The sequence below is a fragment of the Ovis canadensis genome, chromosome 2 (assembly GCF_042477335.2).
Source record: "Ovis canadensis isolate MfBH-ARS-UI-01 breed Bighorn chromosome 2, ARS-UI_OviCan_v2, whole genome shotgun sequence".
In the NCBI taxonomy this organism is placed as follows: domain Eukaryota; kingdom Metazoa; phylum Chordata; class Mammalia; order Artiodactyla; family Bovidae; genus Ovis; species Ovis canadensis.
Genome location: NC_091246.1, coordinates 104,665,792 through 104,690,306, shown reverse-complemented (window position 1 = coordinate 104,690,306; position 24,515 = coordinate 104,665,792). Strand labels below are relative to the sequence as shown.

The following is a 24,515-nucleotide window of genomic DNA, read 5'->3' as shown; positions in this document are numbered from 1 at the left end:
GCGACCAGGCTCCCGACTCTCAGCTTCAAAGGCCAAATTCCATTTCTACACTGAATTTAACAAGGTTAATCCAATATGGAGAGAATGGCCTGTGTAGACTAAACTCACAATAGCCTGACACACACATCTCAGGATAGCATCTATTGGATTGGAAATGAGCGTTAGAACTATCTGGCTGGCCTTGTCTCCATGCTCTTTCTTCATGTAAATAACCTCCCTAGGAGGACAAAAGATGAGAAGTTTCTATAGGGTGCTGATCAGATCAAGTGCAGTTAATGATAGAACTTAAAAGTGTCATGGCCTCAGGCTCTGGGAGTCTATCCAGCAGCCAAACCTTACAGAGCAACCTATGTGGGGTGGGAGGCAGCAGGACCTCCCCTTTCCCAGGCCGGCTATCAGGTTACTCGGAGGTCCTGAAGACCCAGAAGCTGAGCTCTCTTCTAAGAGACTGCCTATCTCAGCTCTGATGCGTTACAGGTTTATTTTACACTTCATTCCTAAAAGGCAACTTTGCAAATACCCGAGCAACTGTTTTCCCCAGGGATTTCTACGTGTATCAGGCTTCAGATGCACACACACCACCCAACATGTAACAGACCCACTGGGGAATCATTAATGAATGGCCCCATGGGGGCTACCTCCTCTCCTGGCTCTTACCAGAAGTCACAGGTCTTTTCCACGTGCCTAGGCACAACTCCAGTCAGGTTTCTGAATTGCTGGCCCATCAATAGCCACACAGAAACCCACCGGTCAGACATTAATATACAGCCTGTCTGGGTATATGACTGCTTTCACAGTCATGTGCATACCCACTAGCAAGCGGGCATGACCAACTTCATAACGTGGTTCTGGTGGCACGGTTTGTGATCACTGATCTGTTCATCAAGACAATACTCATGGAAGCTCGGACAGAAGCCCTGACTGCTGGAAGCACCTCCCAGCTGATCGTTCATGGCAGCAGGGAATAGGAGCTAACTTCATGGGTTCTGAGAACTCCTTCCTGAGTGTGAATCCTGTAATTCTGGAACCTGCCCCAAGAGACCCACTGGCACCTCAGACTCAGGTGTCCTGCTCTGTGAGGGAAGGAGGGTGGCACACAATCCAGGTCCTTAGGCTTCTTTTCTGAAAGGAAAGAAGAAAGATAGGGAGGAAGGAAGGAAAGAACACCTTTAAAAAGACTCCTGGTTGTGATCAATGTCTTACAAGCCTAACTGCAAACACAAGAGTAAGCAATTTGAAATAAACGCAAACACCAGAGCACAGACTAGTGTTTCTCTCACATGAAACCTCAGCAATGATTATACATCTTATCAGAGCTTGGGTTTTTCTCTCCTGCAAGGCAGACCCACCCAGGGCTAACTTGTTCAACAAGGCTTTGAGCACCCCAGGCCCCAGCGGGGAGGCCCAACCAGTACAGCCTGTTTTCTGTTTTCCCCATCCCTCTCCTTGGTCAAAAACCTTTAATTAGCTGGTTACCATAATGACTCTAGCTGGGGACCTTGCTTGTTCTCCTTCCCTGATACTCCCACAGATCTGAAGGCTCCATCACTTCTGGGCCAGACAGACCTTTCCATCACAGCCTCTCTAGGCCTTTTTGTTTTTCTTTTTCATGATCAGAACAACAACAACAACAACAAAAAGCCTGGGGAAAGAAATCATCTCTCCTTCTGTGTCTGGAAAAGACCCTATAACTATCTTTTTCCAATCAGGAACAAGTTTCCATGACAACCATGCTTCCGGATGCCACCACTAACTTAGCAGGTAGTGTTCACATCAAATAGAGTTCTTTACCAACCTCCGTGATTTCGGTATTTCACCATTGCTACAGGCCTCTAATGTGCCAGATGTCGGCGTGAACTATATCTTAAAAGGGATTTTTTTTTTCCTTTTTCCTTGCAGACATCAGCAAGACTCAAAAGACTGCTTGCTATTTTCCTTTCAGTAATCATGAAAAAGCATACCAAAAGGTTCAAAAGTATACATGAAAGAAAACGTAGGAAGGAGGGGAGCACGAATAGGTGGATGGAGAATGGCTGGGCCATGCTGACAGCTGGGTGACTTACACCACGGTCAATGGCATAAGTTTTGAGCTGAGGGCTAAAGGTCGGGAGATATGACCCTGGCTAAGTCACTTATTTTCTCTGAGCCTCAACACTGCCTTTGTAAAACACAGAAGCTGAGACCCTTCATGGGGCTGTTTGAAAGACTGAATGGAAAAAGAAGATGAAAAAAGCGCTTGTACACTGTTTGGCCAGTGGCTCAGGGGTAAAGAACCTGCCTGCCATGAAGGAGACTCAGGAGATATGGGTTCAATCCCTGGGTCAGGAAGACCCCTGGAAGAGGAAATGGCAGCCCACTCCAGTATTCTTGCCTGGGAAATCCCATGGACAGAGGAGCCTGGAGGGCTACAGCCCATGGGGTCACAAAGAGCTGGACATGACTGAGCACAAGCTACTTAATGGTGTCTGGCACACAGTAGGAATTCAACAAAAGGGCAATTATCATGTTGTTCTTCTTATGGTGAAGAACTTAATTGGAGAGAGTCTGAGCAAACAGCAACCACAATATTCTAACTGCTGATTAACATTTTGCTGGTAGAGGGTAACAACGTAAGCAGTAGATACCTGGATGTTATCTTAGCAACCTTTTCTCTTAAGCTATTAAGTTGTGTCTGCAATTATAAGAAGGAATATATTCATTTCCATTCCTAAGACTTAAGAGGATACACCTGGGCAATCTCCAGGGTTCATCTGAAACTCTCTATTTATAGTTCTGCATAAGCTGCTTCATTTTGAAACAGAAGCCAAGGGGGAAAAAAAAGATTAACCATTAACATATTTGTCTGATATTCCATATTCTCAGCATCAATCAGAATATTTCACTTCTTCTCCAGAAGGAAGAAAAATAAGAATAGGAATATTTTTATGATAATTTCATAGTTGCACAGTTCAAATCTCACGTCAAAACCAGAATGCATATTGTAGCAAACAAATTAACACGCTCATTATTGAACGAATTCCTACACTCCAGCTCCTCCCTGCCTCATCCTCAGTGCCCTTAAAGAGCTGATAGGGCCCTCCACAGATAACACCAATGTGAACCTTTATTTTTAAACAATAAAACTATTTACAAATTTTTAAAAATCCTACTTCTGTCAATGTGATGGACTCTATGCTAGATGAACTCTACTAAGAACTGTTTAAGATAGTAAATAAAATATTCTTTTTAAAAATTTGTTTTACAGTATAGATGTGCCTCAAAAAATTAAAAACAGAACTATCATATGATTCATATACTTCTCTTCTGGGTATATATACAAAGATAGAGAAATCCATGTCTTAAAGAGATATCTGGGTTCCCACGCTCACTGCAGCATTATTTAAAATTATTCACCATTATTCACCATTATTTGAAATGGCCAAGGTATGGAAACAATCTTAAGTATTTGTCAGTGAACGGAAAAAGACGACGTGCCACATACACGATGGAACACAAGTCAGCCTAAAAATGAAGGAAATCCTGCCGTGTGCAATAACATGGATGAACCTGCAGGACATTATGCTAAGCAAAATAAGCTAGACACAGACAAAACAAACATCGTACGATTTCACTCAGAAGTGGAATCTAAAAAAATTGAACTCACAGAAGCAGAGTAGAACGGTGGTTACCAGGGAAATGGGGAGATTTTGGTCAAAGGGTACAAACTCTCCTTCATGTAAAATGAATTAGTTCTAGAGATACAATGTACAGTGTGGTGACTGTACTTAATACAGTAGTATATACTTGGAATCGTCGAAGAGAATAGATCAAAGGTGCTTTCATCACACATAAAAAAAGTTTGTGAGGAGGTGGGTATGTTAATTAGCTTGATTATTAGAATAACTTCACTATGTATACCAAAGTATCACATTTTACATCTTAAATATACACCATTTTTATTTTTAAAATGAAAAATAAAGTGTTAAAATAGAAAAATAATATGTTTTAAATGCTGGCAGAAAGATAAAAAAAAAATCTTCAAAGGCCAGAAACAATAAAACAAAACAAATTTCAGAAAGATAGTTTGGTAATTGAGATAGAGTATGTCATGGAAGCATCTGCCTATCCAGGTCAGCAAATATTTTTCTGTGAAGGGCCAGATCATAAACATTTTAGGTTTCAGAGGCCATATAGTCTCAGAGGCATCCACTCAACTCTGAGACTGTGGCATGAAAACATTCACAGAAAACATAAACAAAGAGCAAATGACTGTGTTTCAAAAATATTTTACTTACATAAATAGACAGTAGGCAGAATTTAGCCTGCAAGCCACAGTTTGCCAGTCCCTCAGTATAGCCTGATTATTAGTGGTTTTCCCTCAAGAAAGAAGTCTGGCAGATGATATTCTTGTCCCAGGTGATAGAATGATGTGGTAACAGTCCCAATTTCTTCACATCTCCCTATAAACACACAGACTCCAGGCTAGACCATGTGACCCGCTGTCGTCAAACGGGCCATAGCAATGAGACACAGAAACTTGAAAAGTACCAGCAGAATGGTGCTTGTTCTCTCTTACTCTGCATCCACCATCGTGTGAATTTACCCAGTGTGCTGAAGACATACTCATCATCCTCATTACCCTAGGCAAGAAGAGGTGGCGGCAGCAGCAATTGCCAGATATACGATGAAGCCACTTACCACCAATTAGCCCCCAGGGAACCCAACAGTCGACTGCAGTCCCATGAATGAACCCAGATGAAATCAGCAGAAGAACCATCCAGCTGAACGTAGTCTAAATTGCTGACCCACAGAATCATAAGGTAACAAATGATCATTTAAGAGATTACGTTTCAGGGTAATTTTTCTTCAAGAAAAGCTACATGGCACATTCTGTAGAAAGTCTATTGTTTTCTAAAAATACAAAGTGAAAGGTTAGCAACTATATTTATAGAAATGGGCAAGAGAAAACTGAAAAAAACACACAAAAATTTATTTCCATTTTGAAGATCCTGTCACCTGCCAGCAGAGACAAGTCCAGAAAGTCTTCCTACCTGAGCAGACTTCTTTATAAGTAGGATTGGGAGTATAGCCTCCTGCGTAACCAACTTGAGTTGAATATACACCTTTCAGGGTCCAGAATTTCCTTTCAGCTCCCCAGAAACAGCCCATTCCTAAGAAAAACATGATACTGGTTAGTCCTTTATCAAAAACAAGGCAGTCATTGCCTATCAGGAGCCCTATCACACTAGGAAAAAGTTCTTCTTGTTATCTGGTAATCAAACATGAGTAAGATTTTATCTTTTAAAGAAGTAGAGTTTTAACTAAAAAAGAATTTTATTTAAGGTTATTTTCACAGAATGTCTCCTTGCTTTTGTTACTGTTGTTCAGCCATTAAGTTATATCTCACTCTTTTCGACCCCACACACTGCAGCACGCTGGGCTCCTCTGTCCTCCACTATCTCCCCAAGTCTGTTCAAATTCATGTCCATTTAGTCAGTGAGGCTTTCTAATCATCTCATCCTCTTTGCTTTAGTTGTGTAAAAACTTAAAAAAAAAACCCTCAAATTTTAATAGTTTGGAAAGTTATACCTTTTGAAATAATAAAGCAAAAGGGTAACTGCATTTGGTGAATGATTTCCACACTCAGTTCATTATGGACTTGTCAAAACATAATAAGTTGTAGGAACAGGAGAAATTTATTTAATGATCAGTATCCTGGTCAGGCTTTCTTTAAAAATCTAACAAAGGAAGGTAACACTAAATTACTGATTTAAATGGGAAAACATCCCCCAGATCAAAACAGCTTGACACAGTATTTGATTAACAATTTCACACGTGTGTTCAGTTTGAAAATTTTTTTTAATTCATTAGAAACTTGCACGTGATAAATCACTGCTCACCAAAAAGAACATTTTTCTGAGTTCAATTACTGAATATGATAAATACAGAAGGAGACAGAGGAAGGCAGGGAATAAAGGCACAGAAGTGGTTTTCCATTCAACTAGCACACATGTGCTCACACCAGTGGTTAGGTATTAGATTCCTTTGAATGTATGATGAAAACTAAGACCTACCTCCCAAGAATGCGCATACTTACACTCATCTAAAATGTTGCATTACATTTCCTTGTCTCCAGATAAAGAATCTTCCTTTTTCTACTATGAATTTCTAAACTTCCACAACTACTCTATGGTCAATTTCTAGACGTAAACAAGATTACTGCCTTACTCAAGTTTTACCTGGCTTTGTTAAGACATATATAATTAAAATATTGGGTAGAACAACAGTTATCAAACTAACATATGCCTCCTACTTTAACAATCACTAGATCTGTTAGATCTGATGACAGAGCTAAAAGAAAAATTAGAAGTTTAGTGAAATTCTTGACACTTATTAATATTCTACTTTAAGAATTCAGAGCAACAACAACCAAAAACAAATGTGCATGCTGTTATACATTATACAAAAACACACTTGCTCAAATGTGATGGGAAACATACTAACCAAAAATAGGCTAAGTTAAAAAATATGATAGAGCCAAATGATGAAATTTAATGCAGTAAAAAGTTACTGTTGTGGTAACAATGCAATATGGAAATATGTATATAACTGCATCATAATTAACCCAAAGCTAAATTTAAAAGGGAATAAGACAATTATAGGCGTGTTCTTATTATAACTATGAAAAAATATTCATACCAAAATAGACTAGAAAGAAATACATAAAATCAAATCATGATTATATTATAGTGGTGAGAATACGCAAATTTTTTTTCAAGTTTTTTATTTAATAGGTTCACATTACTTCAAAAACAAAAATACATACCTTTTAAAAAGGAAAGCAAACAATTCAAAGAAAACATAAGTATTTGCATTGTTCTAGCTACACACCACTAAATATCATTTTTTTTCTGTTTATAAGTGAATTGTTTGCTACTAGTGAATGTAACTGGGCTTCCCTGGTGGCTCAGATGGTAAAGAATCTGCCTACAATGCGGGAGTGAATATGATTAGGTATTTACTGAGTATTCCTACAAATTGACCATCCTCAAGTCTCTGGAACAAGGATTCACTATTGATTTTATTTCACTGCATTCCTGAGATAAGGGGACTATATTAGTCAGAGTTTTCTGACGAAACAGAACGAACAGGATTTAAACAGATCTATAGAGAGAGATTTATTATGAGGAATTGGATCCTACGTTATGGAGGCAAGGAAGTCCCATGAGCTACAGTCTGCAAGCTGGAGGCCCAGGAAAGGCAAAATTTTAGTCCAAACCTGAAAGTCTGAGAGTCAGGGAATCCAATGATGCGGATCCCAGGCTAAGTCTGAAGGCTGATAACCAGGAGCACTGATGTGCAGTGCAGGAGGAGATGGGTGTCCCAGCTCAGACAGAGTGAATTCACCCTCCACCCCCGGTTTTGTTCTATGCAGCCCCTCGATAGACTGGCTGATGCCCACTCACGCTGGTGAGGTTGGTCTATTTCATGTACTGACTCAGACGCTAAGCTCTTGCAGAAACCCTCATGGACACATTCAGAAATGGCGCTTTACCGGTTTTCTGGGCATCCCAGAGCCAGGTCAAGCTGACACACAAAATGATCGGTCACGGGAATGACGACAGGGACTCTCTGGAGAAGGACGGGTGACAAAGGAGCTGGGCAGTATTACTGCACAGAAAAGGGCACAGAGCCATCCAGGAGCCGGGCAGTGTGTGAGCTGAAGGCGCCTGAGCCTCTGAAGTTTGGTAGTCTGTGGGGATCACTGAATAAAATATTTCTGTATCTCACAGTGACTAACAGTGATGGTACCAAAGGGTACTGCACGCCTTCAGTATTCTCCACACACGGCATGTTGCTGTTGTCTAGTGGCTAGGTCGTGTCCAACTCTTTTGTGACCCCATGGACTGTAGCCCTCCAGGCTCCATGGGGTTCTCCAGGCAAGAATACTAGAGTAGGTTGCCATTCCCTTCTCCAGGAAATCTTCCCAGAACAGGGGTCGAACCCATGTCTCCCACACTGTGTGCAGATTCTTTACTGCTGAGCCACCAGGGAAGCCCACACATGGTATATAATGGGCTATTTTAGCAGCCAGCTTACCCTGATCACTGTCTACGGCCCTACTGTGTATGGGCCCAGAGTCTAAATCTCCTACATCTTCACTACATCCTCGTGATACAGATTCATAAAACTTAAAATGACCAAACAAAAATTTACTGAAGACAGAGAAATATTTACCCCCCTCCCTTTTCATTTATTGGGGATCAAGAAAAGAACTCTGATAGCAAGGAGAATGAACTAGCTCTATCTGGGAAAAGGTCTCCAAGAGGGGTGTCGCTGAAATAATGTCCCAGGGTATATAACCAAGGTTGATATTTCTATAAAGGTATTTAACTTAGGATAGGGGTGGCTGTAAGAATAAAACTCCTTGAAGCAATCAGATGTTTTATCTAGTGGCTTCCAGTATAACCTAAGCATTCTTTTATTGGCCTTTGAGTATGTATGTGTTTAAACAAAGAAAGGTTTATTTATGGCAGAATGTCTCAGAATTTATGGGTCTAGTAAGCAACATGAATATCATCGAAAATATGTCTTATTTAAAATATTTTATATTTTAACCTTTTATTATAAATAAACCAGATACAGAAAAACCACACGCAACAAATGCATAACTCAGTGTGTTATTATACTCGAACAGTCTGGTAACCACCACCCACGTCAAGATTTAGAACTTTGCCATCCACCCCAGGAAACCCTCCTTACATCACACCCCAGTCACAACTCTCTGTCTTCCCCCAAGGCTAACTACTCTCTGAATTTTATAGTATTTACTTACTGATGCTTCTTTTATCATTTTATCATTCAAGGTATCCATCCTGATACTACAGTTTGGTCCTACTCATTTTAAAAATCTGATTATGTCTTTAAAATTCTTTCAATGGACAGGCTCCCACCCCATTCTAATCCTTTATCCAGTGAAGAAAACATGAGCCACCTGACCTGCAGAATTTCCCACAGTGTAGATTTTGACGATTGCATTCTCCTGGTGCAATTCAACCTGTTCCTCTATCCTCAATATTTCCTGCAAATTTGCTGCTGGATCCAGCGGTGTGATCCACACTCAGATTTCATCCTTTGGGAAAACTATGGGTGGTACTATGGTATCTTTTTAACTTTTTAAAAGTTTTTCCAGCTTTATTGGTATATAATTGACATTTGACATGTAAGTTTACTGTAAAGAATGCCATCACATACTTGACACACAAACATACTGTGAAATAATTAAAGCAATAAGGTTAGTTAACACATTTATCACCTCACACGATTCCAATTTTCTGTAGTGAGAATACTTAAAACCTCCTCTCTTAGCAGCTTTCGATTATACAGTTTTATTAGCTATAGTCACCATGGGGAATATTAGATCCCCAGAATTTACTCATCACTAGAAGTTTGTATTCCCCACACACAAACTCTGGAAACCACCATTCTACTCTTTGTTCCGATGAATGTGGCTGTTTCTTTAGATTCCAATATAAGTGAAATGAGACAGTATTTGTCTTCCTCTGTACGACTTATTTCATTTAGGATAATGCCTGAAAGGTCTAGCGTGTTGTCACAAATGGCAGAATTCTGTTTTTCGTGGCTTTTTATGGTTTTTAGAATTATTATTATAGTAATTATTCCATCATGTGTGTGTATATATTTACACACACATCAATAACATGCCTGGAGAGTCCCAGGGACGGGGGAGCCTGGTGGGCTGCCATCTATGGGGTCGCACAGAGTCGGACACGACTGAAGCGACTTAGCAGCAGCAGCAGTTATCCATTTCTCTGTTGATAGCCACTTAGGTGGTCTCCATCTGTTGGCCACCATGCATAATGCTGAAATGAACATGGGAGTAGAGCTCTCTCTAAGACAGTGATTTCGTTGTCTTCAGATATATAACTCAGAAGTGGGACTAGTTGATTATACGGCAGTTTTAGTTCTAATTTCTGAGGAACTTCCACACTGCTTTCCATAATGGCTGTACCAATTTATATTCCCACCAACAGTGCCCTGCTGCTGCTGCTGCTGCTGCTGCTAAGTCGCTTCAGTCGCGTCTGACTCTGTGCAACCCCGCAGACGGCAGCCCATCAGGCTCCCCCGTCCCTGGGATTCTCCAGGCAAGAACACTGGAGTGGGTTGCCATTTCCTTCTCCAATGCATGAAAGTGAAAAGTGAAAGGGAAGTCGCTCAGTCATGTCCGACTCTTTGCGACCCCATGGACTGAAGCCCACCAGGCTCCTCCGTCCATGGGATTTTCCAGGCAAGAGTACTGGAGTGGGGTGCCATTGCCTTCTCCGAACAGTGCCCTAAGGTTCCCTTTTCTCCATATCTATGGTATCAATTGAATGTCTCCTCTTTCATTTAGAGTTTTGTTTATTTGAACCCTCTCTCCTTTATTCTTGGTTAGTCTAGCTAAAGGTTTGTCAATTTTGTTTTCTCTTTCAAGAAACCAACTCTTTGTTTCAAATTATTTTTTTCTGTTATCTTCTTACTCTCTATTTCATTTACTTCTGCTCTGATCTTTATTATTTCCTTCCTTCTGATAACTTTGGTCTTAGATTATTCTTTTCTAAATCCTTAAGGTGTAAAGTAAGGCTGTTTATTTGAGATCTTTCTTTTCCTTCAGTGTAGGCACTCATCACTGTAAACTTCCCTCTTGGAACTGCATCCTTCGATATGGATAACCGAGTATCCAAAATAAATTATTATTTATTAAATAATCTATTATTTCCTCATTTATCTCTAATGTCATCTCTATCCTATATCATTTTGAGTGATCCTGTTCTGGGCTATATATTATGTTCCATTCATTTGTCTGTTAGGAGAAGGCACGGGCAACCCACTCCAGTACTCTTGCCTGGAAAGTCTCATGGACGGAGGAGCCTGGTAGGCTGAAGTCCATGGGGTCGCTAAAAGTCGGACATGACTGAGTGACTTCACGTTCATACACTGGAGAAGGAAATGGCAACCCACTCCAGTGTTCTTGCCTGGAGAATCCCAGGGACACAGGAGCCTGGTAGGCTGCCATCTATGGGGTCGCACAGAGCTGGACACGACTGACTCTATACCAATAACACACTGGTCTTCATTCATGTATTTAACAAATATTTATTCACTGCCCACCAGGTTCCAAGAAGTACTCTAAGCACTTGGAATACATGAATGAATGAAACAAAGATCCTAACTTCTACAGTGCTTATACTCTAGTGGCAAAAGACAGATAATATACAGTATAAATAATAAATAAGCATGTGATGTGGCAAGCTAAGGTAAGGAGCTATTTAAAAAAAAAGAAAAATAGAACAGGGTCAGATGGATCAGGAGTGCTGGGGAAGGTGCAGTGTTAAATAAGGTTTTGGGGTGAACCTCAAAGAGGTAGTAACTGCAACAAAGACTTGAATGCAGGGAAGAGGTCATCCATTCAGTTTTCTGGGGCATGGGATGTTCTTGGAACAGAAAAGCATCACCACAAAGGCACTAAGAACATGCCTGATTGTCTGAAGTGGCAGGAAAGAAGCCAGGATGATGGGTGGAGCTGGCAGAAGCAGTGAGATATAGAGCAGTAAGCTGGATCACACAGAGTCTTGGGGGCTACTGTAAGGACTTTGGACTTTACTCTGAGTGAAATGGATAACCATGGCTAAGTCCTGGGCAGAAGAGGGAAATTACATAACTCATGTTTTACGAGGTTCACTCTGGCTGTTCTCTGCTGAGAACAGACTGGAGTGGACCCAGCAGAGAAGCAGGAAATGGTTAGGAAACTACCGCTGTAATCCAAGTGAGAGATAATGGTGGTTTACACCAGAGAGCAGTCATATATCATGATCAGATTTGGGATACATTTTGTAGAACCAAAAGGATTTCCTGACAGCAGGGTTTGAAAGAAACAGAGAGGGAAGGATGATTCTAAGATTATTGGTTTGAGTGGAGAAAAGTGTGGTTGGAGCAGGTTTGTAGGGAAAGATCAGGGGTTGCAGTCACTTGAATTTTAATGAGGCATAATAATTTGGTGGAGCAAGCCTTACCTCACACGTCATCAAAATTTTCTTTGCTATTCTTGACTCTTTCTGTCAATGAACATAATACAGCTGTTCATTTATTCAGGTCTTCTTGGGTGTCCTTCAATACCATTTTATTGTTTTCTCCATAAAGGTCTTATATATTTTTATTACATATAGTTCTGTTTACACCTTACGACTTGTGTCACTGCTATAAACTTTCTATTATACCTTTTTATTGGTTAGAGCTGGGATATATAAAACCCGCTGATCTTAGTTTGCTTTTCATACACTCAGAGAACCTAGAGAATTCTCTTCCTAGTTCTAATGGTTTTACTCCATGTCCTCTTTGATTTTCTATATAATACTTCACACAAATGACAATTTTGTATCTCCCTGTCCAATCATTAGTTTCCTTCTTTTATCTCATCCTACTGCATTGGCGAAGACCTTCCACACAAGGCTGAATAATGGGGGTGACAGTAGAAAGCCTTGTTTCATCCTAATGCTAGTGAGAATGCTCCAGTAAGGATGAGGTTTGCCGCCGGTTTTCGGCAGATACCCTTTTTCGGGCTAGCAAAAAGGATTCCATTCCGAGTTGTAAAGAGCTTTATGCCGTGAATAAGTTTTAAGTTTTAACAATGCTTGCATCCTTTTGAGATGATCACAGAGATTCCAAACCTTTTAATCACTCCAAGTAATATATCACACCTATAAGTTTTTCTGAACCACCCTTCAATAAACCTTACCTACTCATAATGCATTTTAATATGAAAGAAATACTTTCATGAATATTTTACTTCAATGTTTTCATTTATGTTTGTAAGGAAAATATGTCATAATTTTATTTCCTTGTATGACCTTGTCCACAATTAGAATCAAGGTTATATTGGCCTCATAAAATGGATTGTTAACATTTTTTCTTCTTTTTTCTCCTATTTAACACTGCATTAGAAAATTTTACTTGGTCCTTGGAGTTATAATAAACCTTTCTGAACCTAGACCTTGTATCTTTGGAGAAGAGAGGGGAGGCATCAGGAAAAACTTTAATTGCTTCACTGCTATGAGTTTATTCAAGTGGTCCTATTTCTATTTCTGTTTTTAGACATTTTCATCACAGAACAAAATTTGGCTCTCAGTGATTCGTCCCCTTTTTTTTAGTTTTCTACATCTGCTCTTTCTTTACAATTATCTTGTTATACAGTTTACTTTTAGTCTGTTCCTTTCCTAGTTTCTTGATATGAATACTTAGGTTGTTCATTTTCAAGTGTTCTTGTTTTCTGATAAACGTCTTTAAAGCTTTAGATACATCCCACATACTTAAGTACGTGGTACTTTCCTCATCACTCTTTTCTAGATATTTTATAATTTCCAAGTTATTTCCTTCTAATGCAGGATTACTTAGGGGTATAAAATTTAGCTTTCAAACATATGGCCTATTTCTTACACTGTCTTTTCCTTTTTTTGCATTGCACTTAGAGGACATGGTCTTTATTGTGTTCTTTTGAAATCTGTTGAGACAGGTGAACCTTGGGTACTTGGAGCATAAGAGGCGTCATTTACAGAATATAACAAAATGACTCTTTAAAGAATTTTTTATCTTTGGGACTTCCCTGATGTTCCAGGGGTAAAGAATCCACCTGCCGATGCAGGGACACGGGTTCAATCCCTGGTCTGGGAAGATCCCACGTGCTGTGGAGGAACTAAGCCTGCGCATTGCAACTACTGAGCCTGAGGACCACAACTAGAGAGTCCAAGCACCGCAACGGAAGATCCTGCATGCCGTAACTAAGACCTGATGCAGCCAAGTAAATAAATAGGAATTATGTCTCTTAAAAGACAGTGCATGCGTAGTGACCCATGTTTCTTTCACATTTTATCCAAATGCTTCCTCTCTTCCAGCTCTTTTCCCCACCGTTAGACATTACTCAGAACAGAGCCATGTTCCCAGTCATTTCCAGAGCTACCTCCACGAGCGGGATCTCAGAAAGTCAGACAGGACAGCAAGAGCGACACAGCCATCCCACTCCTGAGATCACAGGCTCCCCCTCTTCCTCAGCTCCTTTGCAGTTTGACAGCTCAAGCTCACAAAGTCACTTTGCCTGTTTTAACTTGCTGTAAGGTCCACATTTACACTTGCCTTTTTATGCCTTTAAAGCAGCCTTTTTCTACACAGTTCAAACCACATATCCTCTATTTGGAAATGGCTCTGAACCCATAGGTCTAACCCCTGACCACTCAGCTGAGAAAGCTTTAGAAAGATGCATTTCCAACTCCCTGCTGCGTTATCTGCACCTGGAAGGACCCCTGACATCTTGAATTCAAAACATCTAATACTTAATTGACCAACCAAGCCAGCATCATTTCAATGTCTCTGTTTTAATGCTACTGGCATTTTCCTAGACCCTTAATAGGAAATCTGGGAGTCTCTGCTATTCTTCCCTTTCACTTGTCTCAGCCTCAGCAGTTTCCTGGGGTCCAGCCCCTCACACTGTCACCCTTGCCACCACCATCCTAGTTCCGATCAGCTGCTGCCTCTTCAACTGTCCTCCTACCTCAGCTTTGCTCCCTCATCCCACCCACTGCTTTCAAGTCCATTTCCATCACAAACACTTTCAAATTTGCTCTTTGTCTTCTTTAAAATCAAGAGTAGGTAACATGCAAGAATCTTGGGACTTGCCAGATGGTGCAGTGGAAAAGAATCTGCCTGCAATGCAGGAGCCACAGGGGGACTCAGGTTCAGTCCTTGGATTGGGAAGAGCCTGATAGCTTACAGTGAACAGTGTCCGATTTGTGATCTCCAAAGAAGATTTAACTTCGGGACCAGGGACCAGGCTTGATCACTCAAGAGCTTTCGTATAGCAGAGTTTTATTAAAGCATAAAAAGGGACAGAGAAAACTTCTGACATAGACATCAGAAGCAGGGTGGAGAGTGCCCCCCTGGTAGTTTTAGCAAGCGGTTTTATGTCTGTTAGAAAGTTATTTATCAGATAAGAGAGACATCTCAAGGCTGATGGAGTTTCACCAGGCCCCTCTCCCACAATATCATTTTTGAGATAGGATGGCACGAGGTGTGTCATCCCCCAGCCATAAAACAATTGATATGAATACTGTTGAGCTATCATCAGCCAAAAGTTAAGTCTTAGGTGGAACCATTTTGAAGAAAGGCAAATTTCAAAGCAAATACATAGTTTCATTAACACAGCTTAAAAAAACATTTCCATAAGAAAAATGTATTGCTTAACTCAAGGTTTGAAAAAAGTTGAGTTCAGGTGGAACGAAGTGTCATCATAGCAACACAGAATTTTAAAAGACACTTGCAGCCTATTTCCTCCCTTTGGAGACCCCTGGCCTTCCTGCCTGTTAACTTCTCAATCCCCTGGAGGAGGGCATGGCAACCCACTCCAGTATTCTTGCCTAGAGAATCCCATGGACAGAGAAGCCTGACGGGCTATGGTCCTTGAGGTCACAAAGAGCTGGACTCAAGAGAAAGATTGAACACACACACACACACACATCATATTAAATAATTCAATTAGGTGCTTTACTTATCACAACTTTTACTTGAAAACTATGCAATTTTAACACACCTTCTGCTAGAAAAGAAACCATACAGCAATCAGAATCTGATTGCTATTATCAGTGTTTGGTGACAGCTAATTACCTTCTGTCCACATCATTTCTAATACTGCTTTAATTTTACTAAGTATTCTTTGCAGTCTCTTCCCACATTTAAAACATGTCCATAGAGACACATTGCGCTGCTGTCCCATGGCGAATGCAGCTCCCAGGCCTTTATGCATGTTGCTGTGTTTCACCCTCGACCCTGGGGATAGCCTCTGAAGAGCAGGAGATCTTTATTCACCAAGAGGATTCAAGAATGAGAATTCCAAGGTTGTAAGGGACCTGATCTCTCACGTAGCTTAAAGGCCCTGCTGGCATTTTTTTTCAAGATTTTTTTTTTTAATGCAGACTATTTTTAAAGTCTTTACTGAATCTGTTACAATACTGCTTCTGTTTTATGTTGTGGGTTTTTTTAGCCCCAGGGCATGTGGGATCTTAGGTCCCAACCAGGGATAGAACCTGCAACCCCTGCACTGGAAAGAGAAGTCTTAACCACTGGACCACCAGGGAAGTCCCAAGGCCCTGCTATTAATATCATTAAAACATTCCTCACATCATGGCAAACAGTTGAACTGCCATTAACCTTGAAGCAGTCCAGTCCACCCCTGTAGATCTAATGACATTTAGTAAGCTCTTTCCTCCATGCAGCCAAAACCCTAGAGTGCTCCCTCCTTCGCTCTGATCCTCTCCTGTGAGGTCATGCAAGACAAATTTAGCCCCTCTTCCTCAGGACAACTTTTCAACCCTTTGGCCATCTGAAGGCTCTCCATGAACCTCCTCTTATAAGCTGATTACAAGTATCTTCATCTGTTCCTCATTAAACATATTTCTGAATCCGCTCACCATGTGCTTTCCTGAGTGTGCACAGTGTGTCTGGGCCCCTTCAAGGACAGTGGGGCCACAACCACTCCCCAGGAATGGGCTGATGAGGCAGTGGTGCCCTGGACAGGATGACCCTGACCATGTCAGTTCTGGAACGCCTATAGGCTTCAAACCAGCTCACTGGAAGCATCACGGTCCTGCCAGCTGCTGGAAAGCAAGCGGTTGCTAGCTGGACTAGAGGAAAATTGATGACACATTGATTCAGGAGAAGCACGCTCTTCCTGAGGAGGTGAACACAAGGCTGAAGACCAAGCCAGGTTAGAGTGAGCGGTCCATTTTATCAGGGCCTGACATATATATTCAATAGCTCGCCTGGGGCAAAGAAAAGAAAGCCTTAAGAAAAAAAAAATAGCATTCAGTTTTCCTAGGAAGCATCCTTTAGCATTTCTCTATTTCCTAGATATGTCTGTTCATGGGCCGTGCCTTCTCTAGGCACTTGCAATTTTGTTTTCCCTTCTACAGTGGGTGAGAGATTGATGGAATTTCAGTGAACAAATGAACACAACATTTGCCAGTGGGTGCTGACTAACACAGCAGAAGGCCTTCAATTCTAGCTGAATCCTAACAGAAAATGTAGGACATGTGGAGGTGGAAAAGAAATTCCAGATGAAGGAATTTTCCTGAAAGGCCACCCAGATAATCTGCAACCACGAAGTACAATGGGACCCTCTTCTTATCTTTCCTGAGAAACAGAAAAACATTAAAGGGAGGCTCAGGTCAGCCTGGATCATTCCACTTCATCAAGAAGGAATGGTATGGTACAGCTGGGGGGACAGCTGGTGAAAATCATCTCTATGGTTCTTGTTACTCTCAAGATAAAGCTTGTGCTTTATCTTCCTTAACCTGGCTAACTGGGTGGGTAGTGATGCCAGCTAACCACAATGAGGATTAAGTTTAGCAGAAGAGAGAAATTATTATCTGTTGAGTGCCTACGATGATATGGCCATTGTGATTCTATAAAATGCACAGTCTATACCATTGAGACCTGCCTTGTGAGAAAGTTATCATTCTTTTCATTTAATAAATGACGATTCCAGGATGCAGAATGTAATGATTTCCTAGTGAGAAGTAGAGCTAGGATCTGAACCCAGGTCTCAACACACTGTCACCACGGAACCAGAGGAGGAGGAGCAGCGCCTTAGGGAGTTAAGAGAGCGAGGTGGGAACACGGGTGGCCCTTGAGGAAGACAGATCCGGCCCACTGCACATACATCCATGTTTCTTAACCTTTGCTGTTGCTGCTGTTCCGTCACTAAGTCTTTATGCCCACACAAAGCTTTATTCCTCGGTCCTGATTTGAGCCTTGCGTTTGACCCTCCCGTTTTGGCATTTATCTTGACTACCTCCCAATAATATTTCATCAAATTTATGGCCATTATTTCCTCAAATATGTATTTCTGCCCCAGTATCTCTCTCTGGGCTCCTTCTGACACTCCAATCACACATACATTAGACCAACTGACATGGTCTCATAACCACCAAGGCTCTCTTCGTTTTTTAAAATTACTTTTTCTCTCTGTCCCTTTGTGTAGATAATTTCTATTGACTTGTCTTCAAGCTTACCGATCACTTCTAATGTAAAGCCCAATCTCCTGTTAAGATAATCCAAGTAAGAGCTCTTTCAATTTCCGATGTTGTGTTCTTCAGTCCTAGAAATTCTATTTCATTTTTTTATAGTTTACGTATCTCTGTTGATATTACTCTATTACCCCACTCTGTCCATCTTTGCCCTGTAAATTGCTCTATGTATTTATAATATCTATTTTAGGTCCTCGCCTGCTAATTTAAACATCAGACTCATCTCTTGGTCTGCTTCTATTGACTTTTTTCCCTTCACTATTAATCTCTTTTGTTTGTTTCTTTCTATTACTCCTTCCTTATGGAATGTTTCCCACTGACTTACAGGTACTCTAGCCGCCCTTAGACTCTACCCCTTCAGCCTAGTAAGGGAGACACTTTCTATTCACCTGCTTGCTCTCACTCTTTTAAATAAGCAACTGTGAACTTTTGGAAGTATCCTCAGGGAAAAAGCTGGTTCAGTGTGGTGCTTATCAAGTTTGTTTCCCCTTATTTCAAGAACTGTGTTCCCTCCAGGTTCTGTCCAGAGCCATATTTGGAGGCCCTTCAGTGGCTCAGATGGTAAAGAATCTGCCTGCAATTCAGGAAACCTAGGTTCCGATTTCTGGGTTGGGAAGATCCCCTGAAGAAGGGAATGGTTACCCACTCCAGTATTCTTGCCTGGAGAATTCCACGGACAGGGGAGCCTAGCGGGCTACAATCCACAGGGTCACAAAGAGTCGGACATGACTGAACGACTAACACACACACATAATGGTTTTACAATATTGTGTTAGTTAGTGCTGTATGACAACATGAATCAGCTATACATATATACACACACCCTCTTGGACCTCCCTCCCGCCCACCTCCCTCCCACCTTCTAGGCCACCACAGAGCACTGGCTACGCTCCCTGTGCCGTATTTTCTTGCCCTTAAAACAAACAAACAAACAAACAAACACTGTTGCATTGGGCATGAGAAATTTCATTCATAGGAATTACTTTACTTTTATTTGCTTTACTTATACACAGCATTATTCCAAAATAAGAATTTGAGACAACTTACCAAAACACATATCAAATAATAAAAATAAAATGAGATGAAAAATGAGTCAGTAAATAGCTTCCTTTCTCGAATTTCAAAATGTTTGGCAGTGAGAACCACAGACGGTTCTACCGACTCTGTCTGTAAAAACTGGAAAGCAGAGAAAACGCACCCTGATAAATATGTCTCCTGTTACCTCCAACACGGTCACAATAGTAAGCCAAAATCATGAAAAAGAGCTCCAGGTGAGAGAGCCCAGCTGGCAGTCTTTGCAGTGGGCAGCATTCCTGGGAAGGCTTTGTCACTTCTTGGATCCTCATACACTGACATCATTTTGATATTCTGAAAGCGTGTCACCTCTAGAAGCAAGCCAGGCCCGAGCCCTTAGGCCCTCTCTGGAGTTGATTTTACAGCCTGGGCTGTGAAGTTCAGGACTGGGACGTGCCCGGGAGCATCTGGTCACAAGATCTGGGGCGAGAACTGGAGAGAAGATGGTGGCCTCTCAGATCCAGCTTTGCTTCTGCCACCTGACCATGTGCCTGTTCCTTTGTTTTACCCAAATCTGTTGGGGCAATCTGTCTACTGTGATTATATTCTCAAATGTTTGACCAAATGGTTACAAGTTTTAATAAGTTGATTAAATGCCCAAGTGAAAATGGTCATTCAGCCCAGTTAAAGAGGTTTCCATCACTTGTTAAATCACTTTTGACTTAAGCAACTATACATGCCTCTGACTCATGGATATACATTTAATCCATGTTCAGATACATGGAGCAAAACAGCAAACATAGGGAAAAAAGTGAAGTTGCTTTCCTAATTAACTGGAGGTCAAGGGAACCAAATTGTTGATAAAGGGAAGTTTCTTTTTTTAGAAATATTCTAGGCCATAAATAAAGGGAAATGCAAGAATTTAAATACCACCATCTTGCAGCTTCTAATAAAATAACAGATTAAGACAATGATCATTAGGGGCTGCTGACTTCACCAAAAGAGAGAGAACCGGTTATTCAATGCCTCCTGGATGCTTACACACCCCACCTGTGGATTCTGATCAGTCTTTTAATTTCCGATTTGCAGAAAATACAGAGGCTTTACAAGCATGTTCATGCAATCCAGGCTGAAGGAGACAGTACCAGAATAAATGATCTAGTTTTTTAGACAAATAAATTATAAGGAAAAATAGATAGAAGGGTGAATTTATAGACTGCTGCTGCTGCTGCTAAGTCGCTTCAGTCGTGTCCGACTCTGTGCAACCCCATAGACGGCAGCCCATCAGGCTCCCCATCACTGGGATTCTCCAGGCAAGAACACTGGAGTGGGTTGCCATTTCCTTCTCCAATGCATGAAAGTGAAAAATGAAAGTGAAGTCGCTCAGTCATGTCAGACTCTTCACAACCCCATGGACTGTAGCCTACTAGGCTCCTCCATCCATGGGATTTTCCAGGCAAAGAGACTAAATCAATTGCAGAATATGGACTCTATTTGGATCTTGATTCAAAGGAATGGTCTGAAAAAACATTAATGAGACAAGAGTAGAAATTCACACTCATGGGATATTTGATGCTATTATGGAACTATTTTTTGAGGTATGATAATGGCATTGTGGTACGTTTTCTTAAAATCTGCTCTTAGAAAGAGATATGTGCCTAACTATTCCTGGATGAAATGATATGATACCTGAGATTTGCCATGAAACAACCTGGGGTGGAGAAGAGAGAGTGAGTAGGAACAGAGATGAAGAACATTAGCCCTGAGTGACAGCTGCTGAAGCTGAGTTAGTGAGGCTTCATTATATTCACCTACTTTCACACGTGGTTGAGATTTTTCATCATAAAGAATGAAAAAATAAGTATTTTTTAAAACTCCATGGAAAGAAATTACAGTGCTCATGCTCAGTCACTGAGTCGTGTCTGACTCTCTGTGACCCCATAGACTGTAGCCTGCCAGGCTCCCCTGTCCGTGGGATTCTCCAGGCACAAATACTGGAGAGGGTTGCCATTCCCTGCTCCAGGGGATCTCCCCCACCCAGGCATTGAACCCGGGTCTCCTGCATTGCAGGTGGATTCTTGACCATCTGAGCTATCGGGGAAGCCCATCGCCTAACTCCAAAGACGTCTGTGAATTCCGAGTTCTTCAGGGACTTCTCTGCAACTTTTGGTGGGAGGGTGTGCTTACTTTCTGGTTCTTACAAGTGTTCCACGTGGTTCGAGTTGATGGATACGTGATCTCCAGACCAGTCAAGGGTTACTTTATCAGACACTATTTGACCCACTGCTTCCTACCAAGGGTGCAGTTGCTTTCTCTGGACACAGAAATCCCCACCCACCTCCAGCTGCCATGCTCTCACCCTCCCCACCCCAGGACAGATGTCTCCGACACCATGTCTATGCCTCTGGACCAGGACCAGGGCCAGGACAATCCTGGGCAGTGCCACACACAACAAAAGGAATTTTCACCATGGGACTTTGAAAAGTCTCTCCCCGCCTTGCCCCTGTTATTAGACCTTTCCACACTCAAAAAGGAAACAAAAACTGAGATCATTAACACATGCAAAAGACACATAAAATAAAATGTGTCTTAAAGCATGTCTCCACGTGACCAGCTACATGTCCCTTAAGGTGTCTCAGAGTACCCTGGGGAAGGCCTATTTTGGCTTCCCCAAGTGCCTCCTCACTTCAGAAGTTCACACCAGTGAGCAGCCTGCTGGTCTAACCATCTTGTGAATTTAAATTGTTTAGTTAATTATAAACACATTTCAAAGTCATTCTTTCTGGCCTTTTTCTTGGAATGAGTGACTGCCGCTCCGCAGCTCACAGAATAGTCTTCCATAGTTTTCAGTCAAGGTTCAGGGAGAAATATGCCACACCGGGATTTGATTATTTACCAACATAATGTTGGATCCTGGCCAATGAGACACCAATATATTTTTCCTTTGAAGTCTGACATATTGCCTGCTGCTTTCAATGCTGTGTTCTTGGCCAGGAGACAAAATAACTGTGGCTGTTTCAAAAATCACCTCTGATTCAAGTCGGGGTGCGGAGGGGGGTGCAGATATCTTATGATTGGTTCATCTTACAGACAGTGAGCTCTTCTCCTACAGAAGGTGTGTCCCCTGGGGTGGGGCATGTCTATGGGCCTCTGACAGCCACTGGCCCCTGCTCTGGGATCAGTCCTCCCACACAGCTAGTTGGGAAAGAGTTTAGCAAATTCTTGGCTCTGTGGCTAGAAACAGAGAAGTGAAACAAGATCACAGTACATTCTCATGGTGTCTTCGGTTGTCTTTTGCTTCCTCTTATTTGAAGAGCCCAAAAGACTATGACACAGAGAACAGGCTTCATAGTAGTTTGAGTTCCCAGAGCTATCTCTGCCAGGATCCGTTCAGTTCAGTCGCTCAGTCGTATCCGACTCTTTGTGACCCCATGGACTGAAGCATGCCAGGCTTCCCTATCCATCACCAACTCCCGGAGCTTACTCAAACTCATGTCTACTGAGTTGCTGATACCATCCAACCATCTCATCCTCTGTTGTTCCCTTCTCCTCCCACCTTCAATCTTTCCCAGCATCACGGTCTTTTCAAATGAGTCAATTCTTTGCATCAGGTGGCCAAAGTATTGGAGTTTCAGCATCAGTCCTTCCAATGAATATTCAGGATTGGTTTCCTTTAGGATTGACTAGTTGGACCTCCTTACAGTCCAAGGGACTCTCAAGAGTCTTCTCCAACACCACAGTTCAAAAGCATCAATTCTTCTGTGCTCAGCTTTCTTCATAGTCCAACTCTCACATCCATACATGACTACTGGAAAAACCATAGCCTTGACTAGACAGACCTTTGGTGGCAAAGTAATGTCTCTACTTTTGAATATGCTGTCTAGGCTGGTCATAACTTTCCTTCCAAGGAGTAAGTGTCTTTTAATTTCATGGCTGCAGTCACCATCTGCAGTGATTTTGGAGCCCCCCAAAATAAAGTCAGCCACTGTTTCCACTGTTTCCCCATCTATTTCCCATGAAGTGATGGGACCAGATGCCATGATCTTAGTTTTCTGAATGTTGATCTGCCAGGCTGAGGTGGGGGACTAAAACCCAGAATAACCTTAAGAATTCACTGAGTTATTTCTGCTGTTGTTGTTTGGTATCTATCATTTCCTGACCACTAGGGCCTCTCATTGCAGAATTTTTACCTCTCACCAAACTGCCTAGACGGGGTTTCTAAATGACAGCATCAAAGAATTTACAGTTGGAAGTAATTTTTTTTCAAAATGGTTTAACACTCTGAAACAAAGACAATTCTCATTAATTGAGAAGAAAACCTCTTAAAAGCTATTTACTTCCACTTCCCAACTAGGTAGAACTGATTTTTCATTCGAATACCCCTACTAATGAAGAGTTCATTACCCTACATCACTGGACAGTGTGTGTTAGTTGCTCGGTTGTGTCCGACTCTGTAACACCATGGACGTAGCCCACCAGGCTCCTCTGTCCCTGGGATCTCCCAGGCAAGAATACTGGAGTGGGCTGCCATGTCCTCCTCCAGGGGATCTTCCTGACCCAGGGATCAAGCCTGCATCTCCTCTATCTCCTGCACTGCAGATGGATTCTTTATCCATTGAGCCAACAGGGACGCCCCACTGGACGGTACTAGCACAATATCAGAGTTGCAAAGGCATAACCGGATAATTCCCCATCTCTTACTTAAGTGCTATGAGCCAGGTATAAATATGAACTAACTGTTCATTTCAGGTCATTCAAAAGAATGCAACAACATCCAGGTATAAATATGAACTAACTATTCATTTCAAGGCATTTAGAAAGAATATAACCACAGCCAGGTGTACTGAGTAAAATCTTGGAAGTTAGTGTAACTACTGGTATTGATGCTATGTGGTACATAAGGTAAGGCTACTGCATTGGAATTTTTCACTTGTTTATTTCCTTTTTTATCTGTAAGTTCATTATTTTTCAATGCATCTTTACTTGATGTGTATTTACTATTCTTGGCACCATAGCTTATAATACACACTCTCATTAGGATTCTTTTGTGTTTGTGTGTGTGCGTGTGTGTGTGTGTGTGTGTGTGTGTGTGTATGGCACAGGGAACTCTACTCAGTGCTTCATGGTGACCTAAATGGGAAGGAAATCCAAAAAAGGGGGGATATATATATTCATGTGGCTGATTCACTTTGCTGTGCAGCAGAAAGTAACACAATATTATAAAGCAACTACATTCCAATATAAATTTTAAAATACATAACATTTTTTAACAGCACCCTTTTCACTCCTAAAGTATCTGAGTTTGGATAATAAGTGTTATGATCAAGTATTGAACTCGAAAGTTTTAAAAATCTGTATCTCACTTTTTCAGATTGCACTGAAACTCTTCAC

At 41.4% G+C, this 24,515-nt stretch overlaps 1 protein-coding gene across 5 annotated transcripts in view; it reads right to left on the bottom strand.

Annotated features, from left to right (window-relative positions):
• MSRA (methionine sulfoxide reductase A) overlaps nt 1-24,515 on the bottom strand; it is a 374,565-nt gene that overhangs the window by 180,220 nt on the left and 169,830 nt on the right. For all 5 annotated transcript variants that reach the window (XM_069576740.1, XM_069576743.1, XM_069576742.1 and 2 more), the window contains one exon: nt 5,031-5,150. In XM_069576740.1, the coding sequence (XP_069432841.1) occupies nt 5,031-5,150 (120 nt within the window). The remainder of the gene's footprint in view (nt 1-5,030; nt 5,151-24,515) is intronic.